This window comes from Rhinolophus sinicus, linkage group LG12, assembly GCF_036562045.2.
Source record: "Rhinolophus sinicus isolate RSC01 linkage group LG12, ASM3656204v1, whole genome shotgun sequence".
Lineage (NCBI taxonomy): Eukaryota > Metazoa > Chordata > Mammalia > Chiroptera > Rhinolophidae > Rhinolophus > Rhinolophus sinicus.
Window position 1 is genome coordinate 67,944,313 of NC_133761.1, and position 27,857 is coordinate 67,972,169.

At 60.6% G+C, this 27,857-nt stretch overlaps 1 protein-coding gene across 1 annotated transcript; it reads right to left on the reverse strand.

Annotated features, from left to right (window-relative positions):
- Positions 1-1,810: 1,810 nt before the first annotated feature.
- On the reverse strand, positions 1,811-27,393 carry LMOD1 (leiomodin 1). The gene is made up of 3 exons (XM_074316334.1): positions 23,303-27,393; positions 3,345-3,632; positions 1,811-3,064 (listed from the first exon to the last, which is right to left on the reverse strand). The coding sequence occupies exons 1-3, from the start codon at positions 23,561-23,563 to the stop codon at positions 1,811-1,813; spliced, it is 1,803 nt and encodes a 600-aa protein (XP_074172435.1). The 5' UTR covers positions 23,564-27,393.
- Positions 27,394-27,857: the final 464 nt, after the last annotated feature.

Sequence of the window (27,857 nt, forward strand, 5' to 3'; positions counted from 1 at the left end):
GCGTGGGCAAACAGGGCGAGTAGAAGCTGGCACCCTTGAGGACCTTCTCCTGGGGACAGCGGGGCCTGAGGCTGTGCCTGGCACCTGAGCTCTGCTCCCATGGCTAGCCTGCCCTCTGCTTTTGGCCAGACCTAACACGACAACCCTGCTTCCTAGGAGGGGTCCCTCCTGTACCTCAAAGATGGTGCCACTGCTGTACTCCCAGCAAGTGACCCAGACCCAAAATGGCAGTGCCCCAGTGCGGGGGGGTGCCAGCACCTTTAAGCTTCCAAACCAGAAGGATGACCATGATGTACCCCAATAGGGGTGTGGGGGCTCCCTCTGGTCAGGGGTGGCCAGCAACCAGGGCAGGGAGTGGGCTCGGTGAGTAGGGTCCAAGGGTGCTGCTCCCCAAATGGTCACCTTGCTTCTCTGCCTACTTCCTTGGCTGCTGTTGGGAGCTGGCCGTGAGCCCACAGTCAGGGAGTCATGGAATGAGCATCCCCAGAGCGTGCTGATATCAAACCTTCCGGGCCCTGGGCCCCACTCGCCATCACCGCTGAGGGCAGCCCCAGGCGGCAGGACTGACGGGCTCTAGGCTGTCCCCACACTGTTCTTTCTGCGGAGGTGAACTTGTTTTATGGCCAAGTCGGGGGGCATGCTGGGAACCTGAGTTTCTGGAATCCTCCAGGGAGCCCGTCCGGACCCTCGCACAGTACAGAGTTGGGCACAGCCACACAGCTCAAGGCTTGTATATATTACCCACATCTATGGGAAACAGACATAGCCGTTCACACAACAGCAGGCGGCTGTGGGGCAGATGGTGCTTTGGCGTCCAGCCTCCAGGTCTAGCTGCTGTCTGTGGCTCTCCTCCCCCGGAACCCACGCCCGCCAGCCCTGTGCAGGGGCGCCCTGGCGCGGCAGGGGTTTGGGGCCCTCCTCCCTCGCCCCCTGGCCTCCCGCCTCTCAGTGTCTGCCATTGCCCTGCACAGAGGCCACCAGCCCACAGCTTTGCCCAAGGGCTCCTCAGAGGCCTGAATCCTGGCCCTGGAGGGCAGCAGGGCTGGGCTGGTGACATCCCTGTGGCACGTCTTCCCTGGATCACACGTCCTGTGCAGCTTGCCAGCTACGGGGGCCCCGGGCATGCCATCTTCTCAGTGATGGGCTAAGAGGACTCTTCTTGTCCAGAAACTTCAGCTCCAGGTAGAGAAGAAATGCTCGGAGAGCCTCAGGACTAAGGCTTGAGCACGGCCCAGCAGGGCCATCGTAGCGGTCAGCAGTGGTGGGGCGGGGGTCTGTGCAGCCCTGGGAGGCGAGGCCTGGGCCGTCGCGGCCATGGAGGGTGGCACCCGTTCCTACTGCAGCAGCTTGGGCACTTCCACCTGTAAGGGCAAAGGGAACACCGGTTAGAGGAGGGAGCTCCTGGCACCGCCCTCTTCTGGGCGAGCAGACACCTCAGCCCATGTCTGGGCGTGAATAAACGAGGTGCTGACACAGGCCATTTTTCCTTTTCTGTGAAAGCTGGCTGCCATCAGTGACCACTGCGAGCGATTACAGTTGGGGCTGTCCTTCATCTCTGGTGTGGAGCCCCAGCTGGCCATGGGCGCGGTCACCCAGGGAGGCGGGGCTTTGGGGAGCAGGGCCCAGGAGGGCTGTGTGTGTGTGGGGGTGAGGCTGCCAGACACCGTGGGGACAGGTGGTCGGAGGGGTTGCTGCCCAGGGAAGGAATCACGCTGGGGGCAGACGAGCTCCTGGAGGAGAAGCAGGTTTGGCTGTAGGTGGAGACAGTGGGGCTGCAGGGAGAGGTGAAAGGAAGCTCCTGGGAGGGAGGCTAGTGCCCCCCGAGGGCCATCCGTGCGGTCGGTCTGGAGGCAGGAGGATGGAGCCCAGGACCCTGGGCGTGTCCTGCCTGCAGCTCCCGCTGCACCATGCCCTTCGGCCCCCGCCCCTGCGGCCCCCGCCCCCCACACCGACTTAACTTCTTGAGCTGCTTCAGGTTGCTGGAGCGGATGGCGGCCAGGAGCTGGTCGCGTGAGTTCTTCTCCTGGGCAGGGAGGGCTTTGTCCCCCATCTTCCTCTGGGTGGCTGGTGACAGTGAGTTCCTCAGGCTCTCCATGAGGAGCGGTGGGGCCAGGGGAGGTGGGGGTGGGGGGGGAGCGGCCGGGGCGCCCCCTTTCTTGGGCGAGTTCTTGGGGGAGGCCTTTGGCGATGGCTGCGGGGAGGGTTTGGGGGAGCCCTTGGCGGGGGCCCCAACCTTGGGCACCCCCAGCAGAGCGGCCTTCTCGCCGCCGGCCTGCGCCTGCCGCTGCTCCTGCAGCCGCTTCTGGCGCTGCCTGTCCATGTTGCGGCTGAGCAGGCCGGTGACGGCCATGCGGGGCCCGGCCAGCTCGAAGTGGTAGCCCAGCTTGAGCAGCGTGCTGTTCTCCCGCAGCAGCTGCGCCATCTCCATCTCCGTCTTGCCGCCGCAGATGTGCCGCTGGTTGTGGAAGCGCAGCTCGGTCAGCGTGCTGTTCTGCAGCAGCGCGCGGAACACGGCCAGGATGCCGCGGCCCGTGATGTGGTTGGAGTCCAGGTTGAGGCTGGTGATGGTGCGGTTGGCCTTGAGCATGATGGCGATGGCGAAGGCCACGTGGTCGTCGGCGCGCGTGTTGGCGAGCGCGAACACCCTCACCACCGTGTTGAACTCCAGCGCCTCGGCGAAGCGCACCAGCACCTCGGTCGTGATGCACTCGGAGTTGTTGACGTTCACCTCTGTCATGGCGGGGTCGTTGCTCCGCACCCGCTCCAGGGCCTCGTCGAACACGCCGGGCGCTGCCTCCTCCGGGCTCGGGCCTGGGCCCCCCTCTGCGGCCGCGCTCCTCCTCTCGGGGCCGGGGCCCCTTTCCGGGGACGCGCCATTCCCGGCCACCCCGCTCTCCTGCCCAGCATCCACGCTCCTCCCCTGTCCTCCCGCTGACTGGGCTGCCCCGGTCTTGCCTCCCTCCTCCGTGTCCCCTCCCTTCTCGTCCTCGTCTCTGCTCAAACCCGTGCCCTTGTCGCCACCTCTCTTCTCCTCCTCCTTCCTGGGGGCGGCCCTCGCGTCCCCCTTCGCGTCCCCCTTCACATCCCCCGTCGTGCCCCCCTTCACGTCCCCCCTCGCGTCCCCCTTCGTGCTCCCCTTCACATCCCCCTTCGTGTGCCCCGTCGGGTCCCCCTTCACGTCCCCCCTCGCGTCCCCCTTCGTGTCCCCCTTCGTGCTCCCCTTCACATCCCCCTTCGTGTGCCCGTCGGGTCCCCTTCACGTCCCCCCTTGCGTCCCCCTTCACGTCCCCCCCCGCGCCCCCCTTCGTGTCCCCTGTCGTCCCCCCCTTCACGTCCCCCCTTACGTCCGCTTTCACGTCCCCCTTTGTGTCCCTCCCGGCCTCTGTCTTGTCCACCGCAGCCCGGACCCGGCCCCTGTCGATGCCTCTGATGATTTTCTCCCCCTTGGGCTGCTCTGTGCCTTTGCCATCGGCGTCATCTTTGTCCCTCGAGAAGCTTTTCTTCAACACCCCCATCTTTGGCTTCCTCCCCGGGTCTGAGTCTTGTCTGGGACCTGGGGCCTTTGTGCTGCCATCTCTGCCCCTTTCCTCTCCGTTCTTGGCGTCTGTCTTGGTCTCCACTTGCTTGCTTTCCTAAGAATTTAGAAAAGAAAAATAAACATGAGGAGCTGGCTGGACAGGGAGCGGAATGAGGCAGGGGCTGTGTGGGAGCCCCGACATAACTGCCTGGGGCTTCCATCCACTGAGGACCCCACAGAAGGAGGGGGCTCAGGCTGCAGACAACGGGCTGACATCACACCCAAAACCTCGGGCTCCTGAGACACCAGGTAGACACCTGGGGACGCAGTTCCCTCCAGGGTCCTCGGCTGGCTGGCACTGCCCTATTCTGCCCAGTGGTTTACAAGGAACACGGGCAAAAGGAAAATCACTAATTCTGGTCCTGGCTTTATTTACAAGTTTTGACTTTGTGTCCATTGTGGCATTTTGCATTAAGTTTGATGTCCTACGATATCCATGAAAACACCAGTCGTGGTGATCACTGAGCCCCCCGCACTCGGTGCCCCACCGGCCGGCAGCGCCCCATCCCGGCTGCACCCCCAAGCATAGGCCACTGGTTCTCAGACCCTATGATTCTATAGCCAATATCTGTTCAAAGGAAAAAAGGTTGGAGGGACCAAGACAGGGCTGCTGACATCTATGTGAGCAGTTAGGGGCATTATACATGGTCTGCTGTCATCTCCCTGAAACACGGGGGGTGAGGACACACCTGTACCCCGAGGACGTGTGGCTTTCTGCAAACCCAGTGTTTCCCTTGGTTTTTAGTAGAAACTGTGCTAAGGAACAGGCCTGTCGGCGAGGAGCTCTGGGGCCCGCCCGCTCAGCCATCCTGTGACTCACTGAGAACAGGAGGAGGGTCTGAGACCAGATACAGGACACCAGGCACGCCAGGGCCCCCGGGACCTCAGGGGCGGCATGCGGCATGTCCTTCCCTAAAGGTTTGTAAGAGAAGAGACTGGCCTACTATTAGAAAGGCCTCCTCTTTCCAGAGTGGGGGGGGAAGCCTCCATCACACCCTCTGGCCCAGAGGGCTCCTCACCCCACCCTCCCAGAGAGGCCGGAGAGCTGCTGGGCGCTATGGAAACAGTTTGTACCTGAGCACAAACACATGGCCCTGGGGACCAGCCTGGGTTGTTTAGCAGCAGAAGGTCCTTGGCTGCTCTGCTGGAATCACAGCAGGCGGCCAGGGGGCACAGGGCCTGGTGAGACAGGCCCTTGGAATGTGCCTCTCCCTCCCCCTGCCCGGGGGCCTGGGCAGGGCCAGGGGCTCCCTGGGGCTGTGGAGATGGACCAGGGGCACACAGCGCCCCCCACGCTCACTCTGGCTCCAGAAGAGGTGGTGACTTGACTGTACCTTTACTTCAAAGACAGGAAGGGAGGCTGTGCAGCAGGAGGCAGTGCCGAGGTCCCGATGGGCCCTCTTGCCGATAGGCCTGTGACCTGCCCGCCCTCCTTTCCCCAACCCCCAAGTTCAGCAGCCGCCCCCCCATGAATACTGCTGCCCTCTCATCCTCCGTTCCCCAAATGTGCGTCCCGCAGGACTTCTCAGAGCCCACCGGGCACTGCCCGGTTGCCCCCTGAGGTTCCCACGCCGCTCACACAGGCCTTGCTCAGGAAACTGGGGCCCCAGAGAAATGAAAACTTAACCAATTTCTCCTTCCAGGAGAAGGGGCTTCAGACCTCTCACAGCAGCAGACAGCGAGTCAGGGGGACCTCCACTGACCCTCCCCCTTAGAGGTCATGCTGCCTGCCTGGCCTCCCCGGGGCCTGCGCCTGACTGCCCACAGCACCCTGCACACCACCTCCTCCTCGCCCGGCCTGGCCCACCGCAGCCCAGGGCCAGAACCCCAGCCCCTATCAGGACTCAGTTTCCAGCTTTAATTCTCTCTCCTGCCCTCTCTGCTGTCCCGCTCTCAGGGTCTTTCCCGACCCGGGGGATCTGCCACGTGTCTGCTCTTGGGGAGGTGTGCCAACCCTTTAAAAAGAGCCTCATGAAAAACAGGCGGGGGTGTGGGGGGGCTGATTAATCATCGTTTTCCTCCAAACAGCCAGGAATGAGCAGGCTGGGCTGGCTTCCTGCCCGGAGCTCAGACACGTTGCCTTAAAAGGAGAAGGAGCCGGTCCTCGGCCAGTTGGGGCCGACTGCTCTGCTTCTAGGACTGGCTGTGCATGCACCCTGGTGACCCCACAGGTCACTCCCGGCCTGTGTGCCTTCCCCTCAGGGTAGATATGACAAGGAACCTCCACCAAGCTCAGGGCACGGCCGGTGATGACTTCCCGTTTGGGAAAGCTTCAGCATTAGGGGAGCGCAGGGGGGGGGGGGAGTTCCTAGGGAGGCAGGGGAGCGGAAAGGATGACCCTGGAACTCTCTAACAACCTGTGACATGCCTCAGGGGGAGGGGCGGCTCCTACCCCCATGGCACATGGTGTGGCTCTGTGTCTGTCACTGGGTTAGGACCCAGGTGAAGGGCCTTAAGTCGGCCCCTATGGGCGGAAGGCAGCACCCTTGTCCCTTGTCCCACCTCGGGCCTCCCAGGCTGCTTCCGCTGGAAGTCTTACCTGATTGGACAGAGCATTGCACCACCTGCACCACCGAAGGGGCAGAGGAGAGAATGGTCTGCCTGTGCCCAAGGCCCTAACCATGAGCCCTTCTGAGGGCAAGGCCCCGGTGCCCTGCGAGCTCACACTGGCCACCCCAGGTCCTCTCCTTGCCAGGAGCAGTGACCTCTGCAGACACCCCTCTCCCCCACAGATGCCGGCTGGCCAGGACTTCTCAGATGGGAGGTGAAGGCCCAGCACCGCCTCTGCTGGTCAGTTGACCTTCCAGCCTCTTGCCTAGGAGGAGGGCAGGGGCAACTGGCGACAGCTGCACCTCACAAGTGATCTCACTGTCACCGATTCAGGTGCATTGGCCCCTGCTCCAGAACGAGGCCCAGCCCTAGCTGTGTCCCCCAGGGCTGCCAGCTGGGGCCCTGAAGGTTTTAATCTGGAGGCACCCACACACCCGAACTCAGGCTCCAAACTGGGAGCAGGGACTGTGGGGTCCCAAACTCTGCCATCAACTGACTGTCCCCAGGCCTGGGCAGAAGTCCCTGAGGATAGTGACAGCCTAGGGTGTGTGGGGTGAGCTCGTTACCCAACTGGCCGGCTCCTTATTTTCCTGGGTCAGGGAAGGGCAGTGCTTTCCTGTGTGGCCTGTCCCAGACCTGCTCCCAGGGCTCAAACCCCTCGCTCTCTCTCGTCCCTGGTCCTGCCTGCACCAGGTCTCCCCACCAGCCACCACGTCTCAGAGCTCGATGGTACTGTCCTGCTCTATGAACACAGCCCAGCAGAACGGGGCAAGGGCCGCATTCCCCAACCACCTGGTGACTTCTGATAGCTGGCACTGCAGCTGCCAGGGTCATCTGTCTACAAGCGAGTGCAGGGAGACGCTGGCCCCGGGTGGCCACAGGGCCTGGCAAAGGTCCCTGGGAGAGCAGCTCCCTTACAGGGCTGGTGGGAGAGACAGGGCAGGACCGTAGCAGGGCCCAGGGCTCGTGGGGACCTCCTGCTCCATGGGGCACCAGTTCTCTTACTGTTTCCTACAAAGAAAGCGTGTGGGTTCTCTTGACCGGAAGTGCGGGGCTTAGCTGGCTTTTGGGGAAGTAGCAGCCCTGGGCTGGGCATCGTGGGAAGACGGCAGTGCCTGCGTGTCAGCAGTCCTCTCCTGAGGCAGACGCAGGTCCTGTGACTGACAGTGTCCCCTAGAAAGCCCCAGGTCCCTTCTGGGCCATCAGGAGACCTGGGCTCATCACCGACCCTTCTGCCTGCACTGGCAAGGGTGCACACGGGCTTTGCAGCCAGAGCCTGTGCGACCATCCCAGCGGTGCCCTACCCGAGCTATGTGACCTTGAGCAGGTGACTTACCCGCTCTGAACCTGCGCTGTGATATGCAGAATGCCACTAACCAAGGGAGCTCCTCACGGGGTTGTATGTGGAAGACCCAGGCCTCAAACCAAGTGAGGGCCTGATCCCAAGAAGGGCTTGAGCAGGAGACAAGCTGCCACGAGCCGGGCCTCCGTGGTGGCAGGTGGCAGGTGGCAGGTGGCAGGTGGGTCCCCTCCTGCTCGAGGCACCTGACCCCTGCTCAGTACTGTTGCGCAGGGTGACATTAAGCACTTAGCCAGGGGTAGGTGGCACTACATTTTGTTCCGTTCCATGAAGAGTGAAATGGCCACATCCCAAAGCCTGGACAGCTGCCTGGAGGCCAGAAGCTGGAAGGGGGCAAGTCACTTTGGAAATCTCCCCGAAACCCACCCAATCCTGTGTGACAAGGCAGGGGTGCGGTGGTGTGGGGACAGGTGTCACCCCCTCTAACGGGGTGACAGCGACCTGCGAGTGCTGGGTCCTTTGTGGGCCTTGGGGTACAAAAAGGTGACTGTCCTCTTGGGCCAGCCCACCACCAATCCGCTGCCCACTCGCACTGCATCCATCAGGAGGTGACACAGTGTGGCCGCAGGTGGTTCAGCCCCTGTGTGCCAGTGTCAGTGCAATCCACACCCGTGAACGTAACGAGCAAAGTTGGGGGCTTGTGCCCCTCGTCCCCCAAAGAACTGGAGCCAAAGAAAGCCTCCAGCATGCTCAGGGCTTCTGAGGGGTCACCTCGGTCACCCTGGGGGCATGTGTGCACCTGGGAAGCTCTGAGCTGAGAGCTCCCAGGTGCCTCGTGCCCACGCTTACCGCCTGCCCTCACGCTGCCTCCAGGCTCAGCGGCCAGCCCACTGGGGAGCCTGGTGCGGGGCAGGCTGCAGGCTGCTCGCACATGGTGGGGCCTCAGGTCTGGGAATGGCACCGAGCTTTCTAGGGACAGGCAGGGCAAACTCACGGGTCCCTCCTAGAGGAACCTGGAGGAGCTCAGCCCATGGCTTTGAGCCCAGTCCTTCTAAGGGGCAGGGTCCCTCGTCTGGTGCCAGGGCGACCCCTCCCCAAGACCTCAGCCTGGGAGCCTCAGAACCCAGAAGCCCTCCAGCCTGGCCACCGCTAACCTCAGCCAGTGCTTTCAACACGCTGCTCCTAAGTCACAGGGCCAGCGTGGTGGCTCTGGCAGGTTGTCACCCTTACTGTCTGTTTCACAGAAGACGTTGACACCCCACATCACCACCGCCGTGTGAGGAAACTGGAAGCCAGGCTCTAGAGTCTGAACTTGGCCTCTGTGCTACATGGGGCTGCACGTAAGCCTTTCTTCCCCCTAACGCCCAGTCCATCAGCCTTCACGCCCGGCCGTCCAGCTCCGACACAGGGGTGCTGCCAGCACCCATGGCCCCTCAGCTCTGGGGGCCAGCTCGGTGTGATGAGCTGGGGGACTGCGTGGGGGGGGGGGCTCAGCTGCAGCTGCCAGGAGCCCAGGACTGTGGACTCCATGAGCTTGCTGCCTCCGGCTTCCTTTACTGCTGTTCCCTAGGCGGTTTCATCATGGCCCTGCTGACCACCCCAGGACCTTAGAAATAAACTTCTGAAAATTCACCACCGTGGACAGCCTAATGCAGACCTGAAGTTTGTCACCCAAGAGTCACACATATGCGTAGGGAGTGAGAACCCAATGCCCTGTGCCTGGTGCTGGGCTCAGCCCTGCGGGTGACGGGGCTGGGAGAGGCCCCAGTGCTCCCCTGGGTTTCAGTCCAGGCCGGGGGGGAGACCCCTCTGGGAGGGAAGCGCCCCATAGCTCTGGCCAAGGCAGGGTTGGGGGAGGACAGCCTGGAGAGAGTGAGGCCGAGGCCTGCTGCCCACTGCCCCTCCTCGCACCCCGCAGCACTCGGGTCTGTCGTCCTGTGTCCCCCCCTGTGTGCCTCCCTCCGTGAGCTCTCCCACACTGCCTGCCAATGAGACTCAACCAGAAGGGTTTGTGTGCTGACTTGGAAGAATAAACCCAAAGGCTGATGGTGCCACTAGGAGCCTAGGGAATAGGGCAAATGAGTGACAACACTGTCATTTGAGGTGGACGTGGGAGGTGAAAATGTGCTCTCTGCCCACTCACCAGTCAGAGGCAGGCCCAAGGCTGAAATGCCAGTGGGTGGGCTCAGCGGCAAGCCTGGCCATTGCATGGAAGGCCCAGGACCTCGTCTGATTTCTTAGCCTCCGGCCCCCAGAGCCACACCCCCAGTACCCCTGAGGCCAGTGGGGGCTCAGTGAGCAGGGCTGTTGGGAGGCCCAGGGCAGGCGGAGCTAGGGGTCCAGCAAGGGGTGTTAGGTGTAAGGGGCCAGGGCTCCTGGGAGAACCCCCCCCTCTGGAACAAGCCCACTGCCCCACACCCTCTGCCAAGGAGACCAAGCCTGAGACCACCCTCATTCAGGGACCAGGCTGCATGTGCCCCTGCCCAGTTTGTGCCCTCCACTGCTGGCTCTCCCAGCTCCGTCTCCTTGCTTCCCGCCCAACACCAGCTGTGACTGGCGGGCACACCCTGTGTGTGTTACACTCCTGGGGTCCACGCTGGAATGAGACCCGGGCTCTGGCTTGTCTGCAACAGCTGCCCCCCCTGCTTCCCCTCTGATTGGGGTCCTTCACGTTCTGGCAAAACCCCTCTGCGACCACGCCCTGCAGGAAGGTCCAGCTCTGGGTCTCAGGGCCTCCCAGGTGTGGGGCCCCCAGGGCCTCCTGAGTGACGCTGACTGCTGGGGTGACGACAGTGCCGGGTGGGCAGGAAGCTTCCGGTAAGTCAGCTGCCCTCCGGATGGGGTTCCCTGGCCTGCAGCACTTCCCCTGCCCCCAGTTCCTCATGGCAACCATCTCTGCTACCTCCTCCCAGGCATGAACAAACCACTCATGGGGAGTCCCCAGCTCTCCGCCCGCCTGCCGTCACCCCCACTTGTTCCTCCTCACCACTCCCAGGGCCTCTGCCCCCGGCCCCCCTTCCCCTCTCCCGGTCCCCCTCTCCCTGGTAAGGCACTCACCTCAACCCCTGGCCCTCCCAGGTGCCGCCCTCTCTTCCCTTTACACCCAAACGTCCCCCAAAGGCATCTTTTCTGATCCCTATTCATTGTGGTCCAACGCAGTCTCCCTGCAGCCCCAGCGTCCTGGGAGGAAAGCTTCATTCAGGTCGTTACAGGCCTCTCGTGGCTGAATCGGCCTTACAACTTGTATCCCTTATCTCGCTCCATCACTTGGCAAGCATCTGACAGTGCTGGCCGGCAGACGTGGTCCAGGGAGCCCTGCCACGGCCCCGCCCGCGCACACAGCCCCTCCGGCTCCCTCCGGGTGTTCTTATTTAAGCCCCCTTTGTTCTCACCGTCAGACCCTGGGGAACAAGTCGCCTTGGCACTCTGCCCCCTCTGTTCCTTGCTTCCTCCCAGCACGGACACGACCCCAAGCCAGCCTGGAGAACACCGCAAGGGTCCACTTAAAAGTAAGCCATTTGTCTGAGTGCTGGGTGCCCCTGCGGCCCCAGGCTGGCCGCCCACCCAGGGCTGCAGCAGGAGCCACACAGCAGCTTCCTGCCCACAGTAAACAGAGGCTGCAATGGCTGAGTCAGGACTGGGGGCCTGGGCCACGCGCTCCCAGGGCTGGGCGCACAGCTCACCGCTGTGCTCTGGCCATCTGATGTCCTCCTAACTCCTGGATGGGGCCCCACACTGAATGCTTCTGGGCCTGACAGGAACACTGGACACGGATGGCCAGAGTAGGGACCCTTCATCCCACCATCCTGTTAGACCTCGGTCAGCTCCCTGGCCCTCCCAGGGCCTGCTGTGCTCAGGGCACAAGCTCTGGCCGCCTGTCTTCTCAGCCAGAGATCTTCCTAAAACGCACACGGGGTCGTGGCTGCCGTGCTGTCACGTGGAGTCCAGACCTCTGAGCTTGGCATGCAACCCTTCAGCCGACCTGCGTGGCCTCTGCCTGTCACCTGCTCCACACTGACCCCGGCCACAGGGAAGCACGCATGTGCCTGTCCCAACCTCACGGGTGCTGCTCCTGACGCCAGGATGTCCCCTCCTTCGCCTGCTGTTGGGGGACTTCGCCTGTACACAAACCTCAGGCGCCCACCCACCAGCTGCCTGGTTCCTCTCCGCGTAGGTGCCCACACATGCTTGTCCCATCCTCAGGTCATTTCAAAGCAATGGCAGGTCTGATTTCACATAAACACCCGTGTGTAGCTCCAAACTTGGAAAACACAGCTGTGACACACTCGCCTGCCTGAAACACTGTCATCATTCCGCTCCACGGCCCAGCCCTGGGTTCAGCCCTCCTCGTGCCCCTGTGGCAGGCACAGCTCACCTGCTTGTCACCTGTCTGCACTTGTCACAGCTCAGTCGCGACCCCTGGACTAGACGGTGAGTGACGTGAGGGCGAGGGGACCTTCACGTCTGTCCCCGGCACTGGGCTGCATAGAGCTGTGCATGTTCTCAATAAATATTTTCTGGGAGGTGGTGAAAATACGTCAGTCCCGCCTCCAGTGGCCCGACCAGGTGGGCTGTGCTTGAATACTTCTAGTGACAGGGAGCTCAGTCCTTTCTGAGGAAGCCAAGCCTTTTTTTTACAAAGCTGGCTCGGAAAACCCTGTGGTTCCAGGGCCGTCCTGGGGCCGCACGGAACCAGGCACCTTTGTCGGCAGCATGAGCGCTCTGTATGCACTCCCGGTTTACGGTTTATAGCGGCCTCTCCAGGCCAGAGGATTTCACCTGTGAGGCCGAGCCCCTCACTCCATCACCTGACCTTCCCGACTCCCTGGTGCGATGTGTCTAGTAAGTCACCTTCCATGTTTTGTTCCCTCTCCCCTCTCTCCTGTGCCCACATGACTGACACTGAAGGAGGCACCTCTGAAGCTTTACTCTGCCTCCTCCCACTCGGCTCCCGCCGTGGATTCCCGGGGTTCTGCCGGCGTACACGCCACCGGACGTGCCTGACTTCACGCACCAGCTTTCTGCCGTTTGCTGCCTCTCTTCCTCTACATCGCGACCCCCCGCTCCCCCCCCCCCTACAGTGAGCAGAGCCACCTCCCAATTGTCCTGGGGCTTAAAGACTCGGCTTAAAGACTCGTGCTCAGCTGCCCCCCAACCCTGACTGGCTCCCCAGCGGGCCCTTCTCTCAGCCAGCAAGGGGCATTCTCTGCACCTCCTTGCGCCTCAGCTGCTGGGCGGGACTGGCTGGGGAGCTGGGACAGCCCTGCAGCATGAGGGGAGGACGCCAGGATGCTGGCAAGGGCCTGGAGCCTGGGGAACGGCAGCTCGGTGGCTCGAGGGGCGTCACTCTACTGAGGTAAAAATCCCCAGGAGTCAGCCTCGGAACCCACAACCCCTGCCCTGGCCACAGCCCCGCCCCCCAGAGACTTGAGGAGACGGTGCAGGAGGCTGTCATCAGATGGCGGGAAGGGGACAGGCAAGGGTGCAGTGCGTACCCACGGCTGTGTCCCTGCGCGGCCCTTCCAGGGCATAAGGAGCTACAAGGTGCAGCTGCCGTCACCCGAGGCTGAGACGGACAGTGAACCCAACCCAGAGCGTTCTGGGCACACTGGAATCATTTGGGCACAGGAGACGAGGCAAGAGGGAACAAAACAGGCGAAAGGTGACCCTGGGGACAAGCCGGTGGGGACGCCTCTGACAGGTGACGCAGAGCTGTGCCCTGGGCCAGAGCCTGCAGACTTCCCACCTCACATCTCAGACGGGCGGTCGGGGCATCGGCCAAGGGGCAGTGGAGACGGCACAGGCTCATCACCGGAGTGACAATCGGTCAGATGGGGGTTTCACAGAGCGCTGTGTCAGGCAGCTGTGGAGGGTGGAGCTGAGGCGGGACAGAGCGGAGGGAAGAGGGCACTGAGGCCCTCACACAAGGCCAGGCGGGCAGTGAGGAGTTCCTGGACCGAGGCTGAGCAGGTGGCACAGGTGACGTGGGCAGTATTGCCACACGGGCCCGTGTGGAAGCCCAGAAGGCCGAGCGCACAGGGAGGCACCGGGGCCTTGGCGAGCTGGCCCCGCAGGTGATGGGCTACTGGGTACAGATGCTCGTCCTTTGTTTCCCATGGGAGGGAAGTGCTGCTTTGCTCTAACTGCTACCACGTGGACTGGCCATGGTACTTTCCAGTGTCTGGGAGCAGGAGGATGGCCTGGCTGACCTTCCCTTCTTAACGTCCTTCCAACACCTGGAACGTTCCAAGGCTGGAGGCTGATTCTCTCTTTAAGTGACAACAGTTCTTTCCTCCCAAGGCAAAGGGAGCCAGGTCCATCTCTGGGCCACACAGACGGACACGCTCCCGGGATCACAGGGAGAGGGAGGTGGGGGCCTGCCCGGCTCGGGCTCCACCCTCTAAATGACACCACAGGTGCCTCGCTTCCTGGGCCCCGGGGCGTCTGCCCTGCAAGGCCGACCATCAGCCCCTTCCCAGGGCCCAGTGCACCTTTCCTTTCCTCTTGCACGTGCATTTCCCCATCCGGCCTAAGTCTCAGCTCGGGGAACAGCGTGTTAAGGGCTCTGTTTGTCACTATTTGGCTGGCTCTATCTCTCCAGGGACGGGCGCCAAAGCCACGGCAGGAGCCTGTGCTCCCCGAGTCTGTCTGGAAAGACTATTTATCGGGAACCGAGCAAATGTCCAAATACAGGCAGATGGCTGGGCCCAGCACGTGCTGAGCTGTGACACCAACCACTGAAAAGGAGATTTGGGGAGACTTCAAACACAAGAAAAACAGCCGGAAACAATGTGCATGTGAGTGTGTGTGTGCACAAGATGACCTCAAGTATCAGAGGAAAGTGCAGGTAGAACCACACCCTCGGAAGTGTGACTATAGCTACGACCTTTAGCTAATAAGACAAAGAATTAGTGGTTATTTTCTCTTGTTCCTATGTCTTGTATATTGTCTACAACGAGCCTTATTACATGATAATTGCAAGTTATTTTCTGAAGACAGTACAGCCAGCAGCAAGGCCTCGATGCTCTGTGTACCACCCCCACTCTGCCTTTAAGGCGAGGACTGCAGGGGCTACAAGTAAATAGAAAGTCTCCCCATCCTGAAAGGTACCTGGCCACTGGAACGCTTGAGTCTTCAGTGCACTGGGCTCCTTACTGGACATTTTCCTGGTGATTTAGAAATTACACTATGTTTTTGGCAGGAAAGGACCAGGGAAGGGCAGGCCGCCACTAAACGGCAAGTGGAAGAGACGCTGGCCCTGGAGGAGGTGAGGTGACCCATCCTGAGGAAACCTGCGGGGAGCAAAGTGGCCCAGGGACAGCCTGTGTCCAGTGGCATCCTTGGTGCCTCGGTGCCACTGCATGTGATGAGTTAATTTCTCTCCTGTGTGTCTAGAATGGGACCTGCTCATCAGCATCTGCGGAAAGTTGAGGAAATAGTCACTAAATTACTTTTCTACAGGGCTTAACTCTCTTGTAGAACGCCGGCGGAGGAAAGGTGGTGGTTTGTGATGAGGACCCAATCCGAGCTCTGCGCCCACAATTCTGGCTCTAATCAGGCAAGTCTGTGTCCACATGGTCACAGAGCCTGTGGGTCATCTCACCCACACATCCAAACATGGGGCCCCCAAACGGGGCCACATATGTGGGGTACGCAGGGGACTCTGCTCATTGCAAGTCCTCTGCAGGGGCCATGTTGGTTTTTCTAAATCTAGAGGCACAGCTGCTGAAGTCCAGATATTTTAGGGAAGAACCCAGATGATGGGAACTGGAGGCTCAGCTAGCTGTGTGCGAAGCACATTATTAATATCCTTTCCGGGTGGGTCTGTGGCCCCAGAGATCACAGGCAGACTTGGTGGGTCAGGCTGGAAATGTCAGCCTGTGACCTCAGATCCCTAGAGAGCTGGGAAAGAGAACAAGAGCAGAAGGAAAACATGCAGCACATTAGAACTGAGTCCTGGAGGCTCGTTCTGTCCAGAGGAGACCGAAGGGACACATGGCAGTAACCAGCCCAACAACTGGATCCCAGAGTGTCCCTCTCTGCACTGATTCAGTCGGTTGTTTATAGAAACTGGAAAAAAGGCATCACTGCCAGTGGGCCCTTCCTTTGAGGATTGGATGCCAAACCTCTTTCAAGTCGTCTCAGAAGAGGACAGATGGGTTTGCAGGGTGTGTAGATCCCACCAAGTATGACAAGACGGTATTCATGCTTTGTTTGTTCAGCAGCAGTTTATCGAGCCAGCCGCAGGGACGAGATGACCGAGCCAGGCTGGCCCTCAAGAACTTGGGGGAAGCACAGAAACAGACAGTGCAGACAAAGTGCTATGTACGTGGCACAGACAGTGACAGAAGGGGCAGACGGTGCTTTGTGAACACAGGTGGAGGGGTCAGGAAAGCAGAGAGCTGCTGTCACCTGAGCTGAGCCTTGAGAGAGGAATGAGGAGTGAGAGCTCAGCACTGCAGCTAGAGGTGGTGGCAGGGCAAAGGCCGAGGGAGAAGGAAAGGGGGGCACCTCCGAGGACAGAGCAAAGGGCAGACGCCAAGCAGAAGGGTCTGCATTAGTATTTATTAGCCAGACAGAGAAGGAGGTGTCGTGTGGCCACGGGCCTTCCCAGCCGTGCTAAGGAGCCTGTACTTGCTCGTGGAAGCTCTGCTGAGCAACCGAAGCCTCTAGGCAGGAAGGAGATGGCCACCATCGTGCTTTCACTGTATCACCAGACACTGGCAGCTGCGGGGAGGCCACAGGGCAATGGGCTGAGAGGAGGGACAGAGGGAGCAGTGGGACCATGGCGTTTTTCTGGCTGACCAGTGGCACGGTGACAGCAGGAGGAGTGCATCCCCGAGAGGTGCTGGGGACTGGGGGGCTTGGGGCAGGACAAGCCCCAAGTGCCCACCATGTAGGTGCCACCTGACCCCACTGCAGAACGGACGCAGCAGGAGCAGCGGGCTGAGGGGTGGGCTGGGGTGATGATGACTAATTTATTTTTAGACAAGTTGAATCTGAGACACTTGAGGAGCCCAAGAGGAAAGCGAATGATCTAGAACTCAAAATGGAGATCTAGGCCAGAGATAGAGAGAGAGCCTGTGGGCGGCGGCGGAGCCGTGGGGTTGGATGAGGTGCCACGCAGACTGCACAGGGAGGCACAGCCCTGGGAAACAGCATGCAGTCCTTCGAGGAAGGGCTGCTCTGCGAGGAGACCGGGCAGAAACAGCTGGAGAGGCGGCCAGAGCACCGGGCGAGTGTGGTGTCTGGGCGCCGAGGGGAGCAGGTGTTTGCAGACGGAGCGAGTGGGCAATGCCACAGCGGAAACAAACAGGGCACTAGGCCACGTGTCCCCTGCAGGAGCAGTAGGAGGTCCCCCCTGGGAGGCCTCGCCAGGGACAGGAGACGGGACAGCGGGGGCAGAACCTGTGTGTCTGGCAGCTCGTATGTTTTCATAGCGGAAGAGGAATTTGAAGGTGTTCTCACCTGAAGGCTTCAAGTTTCTCAGGGAAATATGACACTAGGTCATCAGCTGAGGTGAAAAGAGAGATGGTGGGACAGGGGGGTGTGGAGAAAAAGGCGAGCGTTTGAGATAAAGAAGTAAGAGGGACGCAGAAGGGTTGTGGCAGCCTGGGAAGGTTCCGGGGTTCCATGCGTGCAGTGTGCTCCTTTCTGCAGGTCTGACCAGCAGCTGGGGGCACGTGCCATGTGGCCGGTCTCATCCAGGCTGGGGCGCAGAAATGGAGGGGGCCCAAGCACGAGGCCTGAGGATAAGGTTGAGAATGGCCCCAGTAAAATCGGAGCTAAACAGGACGCGTAAAGCAGGAAGGGCGCGGAAGTTGAGAAGTGTGTCCACACTGGGAGGAAGTAAGTCAGCCTGTGGCGACGGGGCGTGAAGTGGGAGACACCTTTAAGCCACCACCTTTGGGCAAGTTAGAGTCCTGGGCAGGGGAGTCTGACCTGGGTTTTCATCAAGTGTGCGTCTTAATGGGGGGGGGGCAGGAGGGCAGAAAGCAGGACGTGTTCTGAGGACACGATGGCTCTCAGACACGGGTGGGCGTCATCAGAAAGGACGGTGCTGGCAAGCACTGGCTTAAAGGCCTACTGTTTGCAAATCGCTACGTCAGACCTTCTCTCAGCCTTTGTACCCCATCTTCAGGGAGACTCCCAATCAGGCCGCAGAACCCCTCTTTACAGGGGGAGAACGTAAAAGTCACTGTGCGTTTTCTGTGACCCAGAACCCACTCCTAGGCACATTCCCAATTGAAATGACACCACAAGACACCCAAAATGTACAGAAATGTTCCCAGCAGCATTGTTTATAAGAGGCCCAACTGGGAACAACCCGAAGTCGTTAGCCGTGAAGTGGATAAATAAACACGGCACGCTCGGCCAGTGCAGTGCCTGCAGCGGTGAAAGCTTAAGAACTGCGGGACCAGAGCAGAGGAATGAGGAGTGACAGGTCGCACTGCAGCTGGAGGTGACGGCAGGGCAAAGGCCAAGGGCTCGCTCCTGGCGCCCACAGGCCTGACTCACACACACAGAGAACACACTGTGTGGCCTGTGTTTACAAACAGGCCAGGCTGGGCCTTGGGGCTGGAGTCAGGCTCTGTCCTGGGGGAGGACAAAGGGCGCAGAGAGGAGAGGAAGCTGGGCAGGGCCTGTGACTCCTGCATCCTGGTCACCTTGCCAGAGTCCCTGGTGCTCTACATTTGCGTTTTGTATGTAATTGATGTTTCAACCAAAACATGTGTGAAAAGAATCCATTATCAAGTAAATACGCTACACAGACAGGAAGACACTAAAGAATGAAAACAGAAGCAAAGCTTATAAACTTGAGATGCTGTGGGAGGCCACACGGCTGGTGGTCCAGCTGGGAGGAGTCGCCCCGCCCGCCCGCTGGCCTTACAACCCCAGCGCATGCCTGAGCACAGCAGCTGTCAGCGGAGTGCTGGGAAAGGACCTGTGTGTCCCCCTGCCCCTTGGGCACAGGTGGCCTTGGGGACAGGAGACGAATGCACGGGGGATGAAAATCCACGGGATTTCCCAGCAGCTCTGACAGCTGGCTGTTGTCTTTTGACTGCTCATGTGTGGGCTTTCATCTCTGGCAGCGTTGTCATGTTTTCTCTGCCTTGCCAGGGAGCACCTGTGACTACTGTCCCAGCCTCCTAAGTGTCCCCACGTCAGTTCAGCCTGAATACGCCTGCTGGTGTTGTCTTCCCAGAGCAGCACCTCAAACACCAAGCTTGCTTTCCTTTGTCACCCTGACGCATCCCTGCCCATCTGCTGCCCTGCTTCCCCGCAGGACAGGACGGCAGGTGCCGAGGCCGAGGCTCAAGTCCAGGCCTCCCGCCCTTCTCGCCTCCCTCCTGTGTCCTCAGTGTCCTGTCTATGGCACTAGCCGGTCAGCATCTGACTGAGGTCCTGAGAAATCCTTGGCACCAGTTTCCATCCTACCTTTCTGCTTCCCGAGGCTGCGGGTGCCCTGCACATGTGGCCCACGTCGCACTAACTCTCCACCAGTGAACTCACGCTCCCCAAGCCCCAGGGGCCCCCCGCCCCCATGCTTGCAGTTGCTATAGTTGATTCTGTTCTCATCTTGGTAACTTCTCAGCAGAACAGACATGGTGACCGTGCGGACCCTCCGGTTTGCTCAGCCCCTCTCTCACTGACTTCTGTGGAACCACTCGGCTTCCCAACCTCTCTGTCTCCTCTCCCAGTGCCTCGTGGGGCAGAGTGGGGACCCTCCCTGGTCCTTCTCCGCCCACAGCCCCCCTCACTGGTCTCTTCCAGGCTCATAGCTTTAAACATTGTTTATACATGGATGCTCCCCAACTTGAAACCCCAGCCCTACGTCCCACTGAGCTCCACGCGGGTCCGCCCTGCGCTGACCCCACACTTCCTCATGCCACGAGGCCTTCTGACTACAAGGAACTGAACTCATTCAGATCACAAGCCGACCACCTCGGAGCCTGCCGTCCTGCCGTTTCCTCGTTTAGTCAATGTCATCAGTCACCCAAGAGATCAGGCGGGGCTGGTCACCCCAAGTCCGTCAGCCAGTCCCATCTGTGCTGCCTTTAGCGCTTCCTGAGTCTGACCTCTTCTCCTCAAACCGTCCTTGACCTCTTGTCTGAACCACTTAGCACGTCCACTGTCCCAGTGAGGGGCCGAGGCAGGGCCAGCCCTGGCCCCAGGCTCTCCACTGACTCGCCACGAGCCAGACCCCCTTCTGTGCTGGTTACGCCAAGAGGTCGAAGCTGCAAGGCAGCGCAGCCCGGTCTGCAGGGGCCTGCGTGCCGTGGCCCAGGCCTTTCCTCTTTCCCCACCAGGCAGGCCTCTGAGCGCGAGCGTCTCGTCCCGCCCCACCCCATGCTCTGTTGCTGTTATCGTGTGTGTGCGATGCACACGCATGTAGACTTTACATGGCCGAAGACAGAACCCTGACCTCTGTCTTTCGTGCTCCCAGCACCTCATCCAGCTTGCACTCAGCTTGACCGTGGGGTGCTGACACTGGCACGGACACACCAGGGTGCTGAGGCCGGGCAGACAGGCCAGTGAGGGCTTTGTCCCCCAGTCAGTGGGACCCAGACCCGGCCCTGGACAGCCACTGCCCACGACTGCTGAGCCATTTCCACTCCACCTGTCCTGCTTCCCTCTCCACTCGCCCAGCAGCCGGCTCTCATACCGCCGTCCTGAGAAGGGGTGGTGTTGGGGGCGGTGGGCGCGGATGCCTCAAAATCCATCCCATTGAGTCTTCGCTGTGTGCAGATAGAGATTTATACCCTAACGAGCACAGGGTAATGCGAGCAAGGAGCAGAACTATAATAAGAAGCCCCTGTGGACCCCCACCGGTGCAAGGAACTGCCAGCTGCTTCCCCAGCTCTGCACAGAGGCCGTGCTCATGCTCCCGGGAGCGCTTCCACACTTGTCTAGCGCTGGCTGGGTGCCCTCTCTTGCCCGCCATCACCTAATCTGCCCTCCCCACCGGGCCCCCAGGGCTACTTAGGGTGAGTATCCAGCAGAGTTAGTCCCCTTATGGGAAGGCTGAGAGCCAAGGGCCGTGCTGCCCAGGGCCTCCCGCAAAGCGCAGTCTGCGGGCTCTGCAGCAGCCGGGCCTCCCGAGTGCCCCCACCCTGCAGAGACACTGTGCACACTGGGCTGTGACCTGGGACAGGTGGGGGAGGAGGTGCTGGGGCCTGCGCGCCAGTGACGGACGGATGGTCAGGAGGCTGGGCCAGCAGCCATGGGCCAGTGGGGCCGCCGCTGGTCAGCTTCTCGAGTTTACCGAGTTTCCCGGGGAGAATGTGAAAGAGCTCAGCTGCCCAGCTCCCGGCTGAAGGAGGAGCTAATCCTGCGCCCCTGGGAAGGCCAGGGCGCAGCCGGGCGGCAGGCTGGAGGCTGTCTTTCCCACTTGGGAAGGAAAGAGGACACACGAGCTGACCTGTTGGGATCCGGTTCCTGAAATCGGAGCCAAGGACACGGTTCACTGCAGCAGGCTGCACACCTGCCCAGGACTCTGTCCTCTACCTGGAGGGAAGGGCTGGGTGGAGCCAGCCAGAGCCAGCTCTGCCCCTTTAATGGGGGGCGGGAGAGCAGCCAGGGGTCAGCTCTGCCCCGGGCCTCAGCTGCTCTGGGCCTGCTAACATTCATCCACCCGCAGAGGAAGAGAAAGAAAACTGACGTGAAAGCAAGGTGACATCAGGATGGTCATACACGCCTGGTGTCAGTGGTGCCTGAGGCCAGAGCCGGGGGTGGGCTGGGGACATGTTCAGGACAGAGGTCAAGTCCCCCCCCAGTCTAGACCCACCCCACACGAGAGCCAGAGTCTGAATCCTGGGGCTCCTCCCCCCAGGAAGATCCAGAGCTCACGACAAGCCCCCTGAGGGCCATCACCCAGCTCCTACAGGACCAGGCAGCGGACAGACTCAGCTCAGACTCGCCACGGCCACATTGTTTTGTGAGAATTCCCGAGTCCCTAAGTGTTTTCCATGGCAGCTCAGTGTCCCTGTCTAAGAGACACGCACCCTTCACAGAGCCTATTCACGACACCGTCCCACCTATGAGGGCCTAACCAAGGTTCCCTAACACACGAGGCGCAGGTGGGATTTACGTTCCCTAAGCCACTCCTGCTTTTAACAGGTCCGCTCCCGGTCACGGCGCTGGGACGCGCTGCCAGACCAGCCAGTGTCACAGGTACCGCTCCTAGGATGACACGTGAGCACAGAGCACGTCTGGTGCTATAGGTCTGTCCTGTGACCCTAACTAGACGGTAAGCACAGGGCAGGAGCTGGCTGTGTCTGCAGCGACAAGTGTGCACCTGGCAGGGGGAGAGAGGCGGGGGGACGACTGACTGAGGAACACGGGGAACAAGGCCTGTGAGCGTGAATTCCAGGCGCACTGGAGTATCCTCACACTCCCTGCTTGGGGGTTGCGAGTTTCAGTGCTTGCGGCCTCGGGAGTATCTTTCTGGGTACCAGGAGCCACTGGGCCCACAGCAGGCATGGAACCTGGGGGGGGGGGCTGCACAGTAACACTTTGGGGTCCATGTGTGGGTTCACAGAGGGGCCGGAGCCTTGGGGGCATTTCGTTTCTTTCCTACGACTGGATTCTCGTGTTGAGCAGCAGGCACTCCCAGGAGGCCCTTCTCTCATTTCTTCCCCAAATGCGTCCGTATCTGTTCATCGCTGTCAGAGGCAGGCACCTGCCCAAGGATACTGCCTTCTGAGCCTACCGGGCCGGCGGGGACGGACACAGACCCCAGGTCCTCTACGTCCCTCTCCCGTGTCCCCTCCCCCGCCTCCCCACACCAAGGAGCCAGGGCTGTGGCCACAAATGTGCTGCGACAAGTGTCAGACAGGCGTGTCACACAAGTTCCAGATGACAGCACTGCCCTCCCACTTCCTCGGTGACAATGATCCTGTCACCTGACGCCCTGAGCGTCAGTTTCCACAGGAGTAAAACAGGATAGGAACTGAGGAGACCGAACGTTTTCTTCCAAGAACTCACAAGTGATGGACAACGTGAGAGAGCCGGCAGGGGCTTGGCCCGTTTCCTGCTCAACAGCCTTTCCTGTGACAAGGGACCTCCAGTTGCTCCCAGGTGGAGCTACTCCCTTTGTCCCAAGAAAACCCACATGTGAACGCATCCTGCACTCCAACCCTGGACAACAGAAAGCAGGTTCTGCTTGGGCAGAAGCTTCCAGAACAGTCACCCTCGCCCCGCCTCTGTCCCCTGAGGGGGGTGGGGGCAAAACGCTGCTGGGAAACATCTCCCGGCCCAGCCCCAGCCCCAGCAAAGGGTCCTTGCTGGCTAACCCGGGAAAGGAGGGGGAGATGCTCCCTCGAGAGGCTCCTCCAGAAAGTGCACCCCGCTTCCCGGCCTTACAGCTGAAGCCACACACTTCCCGCGGCGCAGACCCTCCAGCCCCCACCATGGGAAGCCCCTGCCACCTGCCCCGAGCCTCCTCACACAGTCCACGTGCCATGACTGCCCCGAGGGCCAGAGGGCTTAGAAATGAGCCGTTCTCCACAAGGAGGGTTTAGCTTTCTCTTCTCGGCTAGCAAGAGGCTGCAAACATCATTCTATCTTTCCACCCCTGCTCACAAGAGGACGGGATGAGTGTGAAGGAAAACCCACAGGTGCCAGGTGCCAGGATGCCGCCCAAGGACACCCTGCAGCTCCTCGTCTGACACTGCAGCAGTCGCGTCTGCCAGCACCGCACACGCCTGCCCTTACAGGAAACAGGGCCGGCTGCCCACCGCCCGCTCAGGGCACGAGAGGGGCTCTGGAGCTGGACCCTGCACCACGCACTCTTCTCCTAAGGCAGAAGCCGCGGCCACGCACAGGGGCTCCAGCCCTCCCCCCGCCCCCCCCCTTGCACTGCGCTCACTCACGTCCACGGACAGCTCCCTCTGCATGAGCTTCTTGGTCTCCTTCTCGCAGAAGTTGAGCATGGCTTCCCGGCTGTAGGCACCCGTGCACGGCCTCTCGGTCTGGTTCTTCTGCCGCAGCCCCACCGGGATGCTGCCGTCGGGGTCCACCACGTCCAGCTCCTTCTCCAGCTCCTCCATCTCCTCGGGAGACAGCGTGGACAGCAGGCTGTCGATGTCAGGGTCCTCACTCACCTGCCGGCGGTACTTGGCTACCTTGGACATCTTGGCAGGGGCTGCGGCAGTCTGGGGGGTGAGCTGATCTGGATGGGGCACAGTGGGCTCGGGCGCAGACCCCAGCGGCGGGACGATGTGCCACAGGTGCTGGGCTGGTAACTGGGAGCGGCAGCCTCCCCACGCCCAGGGCTAGTGGACCTGGCTGAGACCAGCGGCCAATAAGATGCAGTGACAGCCCGGCCCTGAAAGGAGAGGCCAATCCCCCAGCGGGGGTGGGCCTGCCTCACCATCAGAGCGGTTTGAAACTTGAGGACATTCCAGAGAATCTTGGAGCGCTGTGTGACCAAATTTAGTACAGAGCATTTAGCCTTTTAAAGACAAGGGGGCCACGCCATGAGAAAAAGATACAAAAATGCAGAGGCTGGCAGACGCAGGTCCCAGCCCGGGAACGCTGGGAGAGCAGGGACGGCCGTGGGCGTTTGTGCCCTTCAAGCGCACAGTGACTTCTCGCGGGGACGGGGTGGTTGTCTGGGTGCCTGGTGGTCAGCGCGGGGCCCACCGACTCCTCTCTCCTGTCTTGGGTCACGTCAGGGCTCTGGGTCACTTACAGCCCCAGGAAACACACCCCATTCGGGCTCCCTACCACCCCGCCCTGGCTCTCTGCTGCCGCGAAAGCCTGAGTGCCCAGCACAGGCGGACTCACTGCCATGGCCACTTCTTCAGCTGCAATAAGTCCCCACTGAGACAAGTACCCACACTGCAAACTGGCAGAATGTTTGGGGAAGACAGCCCGACCTGCAGTCAGGAAACCCCCAAAGGGCCGTCAGTGCCCATGAAGCACCCAGGCGCAGGGGAAGAGGTTGGAAGCTCCCTCGGTTCTCTGCTTCTCCTGGGCATCTGTGGCCAGACCTCCTTTGGGAGGCCGAGGGGAGCTGCAGGGCAGGTCGCCACCCATATCTCGGTCCAGAGCACGCTTCCCTGTGTCTTCAGGGAAACATAATTCTGGGCTCTTAGGAGAGATACTGTTGCAGCTGGGCTGGCATGTTTCATAAAAGGGCTCCACTGCTCATCCATCACCTGCTGTGCACAAGTCACAGAGACATTCAATCTCCTGGCCCCTCCCTCCTGCCACCACATCGCTTCTAGAAGCCCTGGTGTAACCCATCGGGCTAGATGCTTCGATCTTTCCTGGCATCTTTCCATGCTAAGCCAGAGACAGTCACTTGATCAGCATTTGCTGAGTTCAGGGATCGTCTGGGACAAAACCGGGCCCTGCGTTTTACATCCAGTCGTCCCACTTCAGGTTAGGGCTGAGGAGGGCATGGTGCTGGCTGGTGGGGCTGGAGCGCAGAGGTGAGGCAGGCAGACCTGAGAGGGACCCAGCGTCCTGGGGTTGGCACTGGTAAGAGGCGGCAGGCGGGTGTCAGTGAGTCAGTGGGTGCGTCAGGCCTTGTTCTGAGAGCAGGGGATGCAGCTAAAGATAGAACAGAGAGCGGCCCCTCGGGCCTGGAGCCCATTCTAACAGTGAGGATACTCAACAAACAACTTGTAGTCAGTCACTAACAATGAAGTCTACCCAGTGCCTCAGAAGACTGGGATGAGGCTGTGGGCAGGGCAGCGCCTGGGGAGGCCGGAGAGCAGGCCGGTCCAGTGACGCCCGGGCTCTCGCAGAGACACACCGTGTGAGTGCACTGCTGTGTGGGGCCTGAAAGCAAACAGGCCACTCAGGGACACAGCACTGACTGGCGGCTGCGTGGTGGGGGTGGGGCTCGGGTGGCGGGGGTCCATGGGTGCCGCATGGCAGCCAGACCTCAGGGACCACTATGCAGTGGGCACACATGTGGACGACAGCGCGGTACGTCTGAGTGTGCGGAGCCCTGGACTAAGTTTGCCGCCGTGAAAACAGCGTGGGCGCTGCAGGCCGACACACCTGTCAGCTCCTGGCTTTGCTACTTACCAGCCTCGCGACTCTGGGCCAGCCGCCCTCTTCTCAGACTCAGCTTCCTCCTCTGTAAAATACGGACAGCAGCTGTACCAACCTTGCACAATTGTTGAGAACATTAAATGTGAGCATAACACAAAATACTTTGTTGACATACCTGATACAGGTAAACTCTCAATAATTAGTAGCAGTTATTCTAATTGTGTCCATTTACTCTTGTCCTGGCTTCTTTCCTCGCCATCCCACCTCTTCTGTCATCTTTTCCTTTCTATCCTTCAGCAGTAACCACCCTCAGCACACACCACACACGCACGCATGCTCTCAGCTGGTTCTGATTCATTCATTCATTCATGCAAGCATTTATTCAGATACTGTTGTGCACGCTACCAGGCCAAACAGGGAGAAAGGTACAGAAATAACGAGAGTGGTTATTGTCTTTTAAGTGCATGACTTAATGGGGTAAAAAATGATTGTACTGTAAGGCAAACCAGAGCGAGGGGAGAAGCAAGTGTCAGGAGCCCAGCAAAAAACTCGAGTTCTGTGGGGAGGGGTGGCGGTGTCCCAGAGGGCTGAGCTGGCCCCAGTGGGCTTAGACAGGCGGGGGGCAGCGCACCCCCTGCTCCAGCCCTCCCAGGACACTCAGTCCTCATGCTTGCTCTCGCCCAGAAGGAGCTTTTTGGAAGAGGCATCGTCTTCTGGGACTCCTAGCTCTGGAAGCACCTCAGACCCCTCCACCCGCAGTCAGCTGAGAGCAGCTCCTTTCCAGGGATGCTTTTTCCTCCGGCTTTTTACCAAGAGTGTTCACTCCTCCTGAAGTGGGTCTGACCCTCTTCACCAACACCCGCCTGCAGGCCCTGCACCTCCTGGTTTCCCGTCTCTTCTAGGCTCAGCAGTCTCTGCTCTACGGACACTCAGATAATCAACCCGCAGCTTCCAGACGTGAAGTCAGGACTCACGGCCGCCTCACCAAAGAGAATCCCGGTATCTTCTCTGCCTCAGGCCCCACACTCCAGAACGGGCCCTCCTGACGTGCCCCAGTCTGAAGCCTTTTGCTTCAGAGCCCCCAGGGCTCCCCACGACTCACAGACCCTCAAAGTTTTCCCTTGAAAGGCATCACAACTGGGGCTGGAGGATTGGGGAACCCAGAGCCCAGGAGGGCAGCCTCCCCGAGTCCTTGCGATGAGGGACCACGGCCCCCACCTCTGTCGGGGCAATTGATTCTCCAAGGTCGGAATCCACTTCCGCCTGAAACAAGTTCCCCCTGGGTGTCAGGGGATGCTGGCATGGCCTCTTCCCCTGAGAAAAACAAGTGCTGTTGTGTAGGGGACGGAAGGGAAATGGGAGGGAGACCTCGAGCTCCAGCCAAACCCCTGGCCTGTGCGTGGGGAGCAGGAAACCAGCACCCAGGTAACTAGTGTTTAGGGTGGTTCTCGTTTGGGCCGAGTGACCCCAGAAAAGTCACATTTTCAGGAATATAGGGTGGCAGTATAGGATAGCAGATAAGACCACAGGCTCTGGAGTCAAATGACACGGGCTCAAATCTGAGATGTGTGACCTTGGGTACGTTATTTAACCTCTTGGGGCCTTCGGAAATGTCAAGTGAGGATACTGCAAGCACCTCCCTAAAGAAAGCAAGGACCTCTCACAGGTTCTGGGCTTACAAAATACACTCAATGAGACGACGCGTGCTGAGGGCACAGCGTAGCACCCAGCATATCGTCACACGGGTTCTCTCATGGGGGAGCTGGAAGGTTCTCTAGAGCAGCCGACTGTCTCCAGAAGCAGCCACGGGCCTGGCCCGGCCTCCTGAGATGGGCAGAAATGGGGAGCGCGCTCTGAGACAGAGCACAGGTCAGACCACCGTCTTCCTGAAAGGACAGCAGCGGGAGGGAAAGAGGGCAGAAAAGAGCCGAGAGACTCCCTCCCCACCCTGACCCCAGCCGGGCTGAAACCCCTGTGCCCACCCGACAGGCACTGGAACCCCACACCCAAGAGCTGGCTGTGGGAGGCTTGCTTGTCCCTGCCAGCGGAGTCTCTCGGTGACGGGGCGGTGGCACTGGGGGCTTTGGAGCCAGGTACGCGGCCGGTGACCTGGGGGGCTGGAGCTCTTAGGCCCCAAAGCCTGGGGCTCAGTGGAGCGCCAGCTGCCTGGGTGCAGGGGCCGCTGGGGTGGACGTGAGTGTCGGGAGGGCCACAGGCTGTGAAGTGCCCACTCCCCCTCCGCGGGCTGGGCGAGCAGGAAGGGGTCCTGGCTGTCACCCACTGTGGCTTATTCTCGTGCACGGTCCTGTAAGAGGACAGAGGCACTGACAGGCGGGTCCCCTTGTCCTAAACATAAACGTATGGTCTTGATACATGCAGCCCCGTGCTGTCAACCGATCTGCTCTTGCTTGGGATTCT